Here is a 3,482-nt window from a genome sequence, read left to right as displayed (position 1 = left end):
ATATATATATATATATATACATACACACACACACACACACACACACACACATATATATATATATGTGTGTGTGCATATATATATATATATATATATGTGTGTATATAAGTATGTATGTATATGTACACACACACATATACATATATGATTTATGTGTCTAAAATTTTCACTAAATGTTCTTCATCACAGGAAGTTATATGTACATTGAGGCCTCTAATCTGCGCAGAATGGAGAAAGTACGAATAGTTAGTGAACTGCTAACAAACAATGGATTCACACCTTGCTTCCTCTTTTGGTATAACATGTATGGTAGTGGTATTGGCCAACTAAATATATACATTCAAGATTCTGATCAGAAAGAGATATTGATGTGGACTCTGAAAGGAAATCAAGGAAAAACTTGGCAGATTGGGAAGATACCATTAATTACTTCAAAGAAGGAATACAGGGTAAACACATTTTTTTTTTACTCTTTTACTCTTTTACTTGTTTCAGTCATTTGACTGCGGCCATGCTGGAGCACCACCTTTAGTCGAGCAAATCGACCCCAGGACTTATTCTTTGTAAGCCTAGTACTTATTCTATCGGTCTCTTTTGCCGAACCGCTAAGTTACGAGGACGTAAACACACCAGCATCGGTTGTCAAGTGATGTTGGGGTGGACAAACACAGACATACACACACACATATATATATATATATATATATATATATATATATATATATACATATATATACGACGGGCTTCTTTCAGTTTCCGTCTACCGAATCCACTCACAAGGCTTTGGTTGGCCCGAGGCTATAGTAGAAGACACTTTCCCAAGATGCCACGCAGTGGGAATGAACCTGGAACCATGTGGTCGGTAAGCAAGCTACTTACCACACAGCCACTCCTGGGCCTATGTGAATTTTCAAAATGTTTTTGAAACTCTTTGGAAGTTGTGTATGTCTGAGTAGTTGCTTGCTCAAGCACATTTGTTATTACAGAGTTAGTCATCTTTAATTCTCTTTAAGCTCTACTAGACCATAACCTTTGTGATGCTATTTTATTCTCAATATGTGAGATATGGAAGGCAGCGAGCTGGCAGAAACGTTAGCACGCCGGGCAAAATGCTTAGCGATATTTCATCTGCCGATACGTTCTGAGTTCAAATTCTGTCAAGGTTGACTTTGCCTTTCATTCTTTTGGGGTTGATAAATTAAGTACCAGTTATGCACTGGGGTCGATGTAATTGGCTTAATCCCTTTGTCTGTCCTTATTTGTCCCCTCTATGTTTAGCCCCTTGTGACCAAAAAGGAAATAAGAAATGTTAGCATGCCGGGCAAAATGCTTAGCAGTATTTCGTCTGTCTTTACATTCTGAGTTCAAATTTTGCCAAAGTCGGCTTTGCCTTTCATCCTTTTGGGGTCGATAAATTAAGTACCAGTTGCATATTGGGGTTGATCTAATTGACTGGCCTCTCTCCCAAAAATTTCAGGCCTTATGCCTAGAGTAGAAAAGAATAGTTCAGTGTAGGTATTTTCTTTTTCTCTGATCTTTAGCTTTACGTATGCATATACGTATGTATGTATGTATGTATGTATGTATGTATGTATGTATGTATGTATGTATGTATGCAGACCTCAGCAGAAACCAAGGCGGTGATTTAAGGACTGTGTCAAGTCCTTATTAAAGGCCTGTGATATGCAGGAGACTGACTGGGAGAACAACGCCTGTCATAGCCACAGATGGAGGAAGCAGGTTAAGGAGGGGTCAATGAAGTATTTAAGTGTGCTGCTCAAAAGCGCCCTGCTGGCATAGTGAATGGGGAAAGCTTGGTTTGCAATGTTTGCTGTCGTGTATGCTTGTCAAGAGCAGGGCTCATTAGCCACCAAGGGAGCTGCAAATGCAAAATATAAGTTAATCCTTGAGTGCACAATGTTCCTAAAGGTCAGCAATGGTCTTCTTTGGTCACGAGTGGACAGCCATCATATATGTATGTGTGAATGTATGTATGCGCATACATATGTATGTACATACAAATGTATGTATGTATGTATGTATGTATGTATAATTTTTCATTCTTTTGTTCTTTTATATATTGCAGCCCTGGCACTGGCCATGCTGAAGCACGTAATTTTTTTTTCTTTTTTGTCATAAGCAACATAAAGATGTATTCATTTTTTAAATTTCCATAGAACTTCATGATATAATTTTGAAAATGTTAAAAATTTTCTAATTCACAGGTTGTTATTGAAGGCTCTACAAATTCATTCAGAGGTGATATCGCAATTGATGATATTTATACTATCCCACAGTCTTGTTCATTCTTTCCATCTCGAGCACAAGCATATTTCAAGCCAACAACTCAAAGTCCACCAACAACGATAAAGAACATAATTGATAGTAAGTCATAGCTAAGTTATGAACATGAAAACAATTTTCTTTTTTTAGTTTCTAGATATTCTTTCAATTTTTATGCCTTCATTATGCTCATCTAAATAATTGAATAATTACAAATGTCTAAAACAGAAGTCATAATTATTTTAGCTGTCACACTAGTTTAGGGAAAAAATGACAGAAAGAATATAAGGAAATTGCCATGGGGAGTGAAATATCCAACGTTTCAGACAAAAATCTTTCTTCAGGGTAACGTTGGGAGGAGAGAAACAAAAGTGAGATAGCAGAGTTTTAGCTTCTGTATGTTTGATAAACTGGCTGCAACTGATGAGGAACACAATACACCATGAGCTTTCTACGTAGACAGGAAGTAGAAGGTAAGAGAAACTGGATGAGGGAGGTAGAAAGAAGCAAGAATGAAAAGAAGAGGAGAAACGTTTTAAGTGAAGGTGAAGAGGAAAATTGAGTTGAGGGGAGCTGAAAGATATGAATGAGATCACTGAACTAAAAGAAGGTGTCAGAGTTGGAAGAAAAATGTTAATTTAAACTTACCTGTGACATGGTTGTGAGTTTGAATATGAAACATTATTCCATATGGCATAGTGGTTAAGAGCATGGGCTACTAACCCCAAGATTCCGAGTTCGATTCCAGACAGTGACCTGAATAATAATAATAATTATTATAATTATTATTATTATTATTATTATTATAACAACAACAACAACATCGAAGTTCGATTCCAGGCAGTGACCTGAATAATAATAATGATAATAATAATAATAATAACAATATCATTAATAACAATAATACCTTAGGAATGAGAACCCAGGTTCGAAATTTCCCCAAGACACCTGATGAAGGCTGGAGGGTATATCAGCCGAAATGTGTTAACAACAAACAAAATGAGGACAAATATCCATCAAATGTAAATGATGTAAATAATGTAAATAATTATTCCTTCTGTTTCCTGGAGTATGTGAATCCATGATATGCAGACAAGCCATATACTGATAAGTAGCTAACTAAATAGATAACTATTAGCGTGTGGTGTTGATGCTGGAGGTGACAGGCTCGCCTGAGATATGGAGAAATGTACTTCAAA

At 36.3% G+C, this 3,482-nt stretch overlaps 1 protein-coding gene across 1 annotated transcript in view; it reads left to right on the top strand.

Annotated features, from left to right (window-relative positions):
• LOC106882389 (MAM and LDL-receptor class A domain-containing protein 1) overlaps window positions 1-3,482 on the top strand; it is a 221,633-nt gene that overhangs the window by 62,864 nt on the left and 155,287 nt on the right. The window contains exons 39-40 of the mRNA XM_014933051.2: window positions 190-449; window positions 2,226-2,385. Coding sequence (XP_014788537.2) covers window positions 190-449; window positions 2,226-2,385 — 420 coding nt within the window. The remainder of the gene's footprint in view (window positions 1-189; window positions 450-2,225; window positions 2,386-3,482) is intronic.

Source organism: Octopus bimaculoides, chromosome 7, assembly GCF_001194135.2.
Source record: "Octopus bimaculoides isolate UCB-OBI-ISO-001 chromosome 7, ASM119413v2, whole genome shotgun sequence".
NCBI lineage: Eukaryota > Metazoa > Mollusca > Cephalopoda > Octopoda > Octopodidae > Octopus > Octopus bimaculoides.
This window is presented reverse-complemented; position numbering and strand designations above follow the sequence as displayed.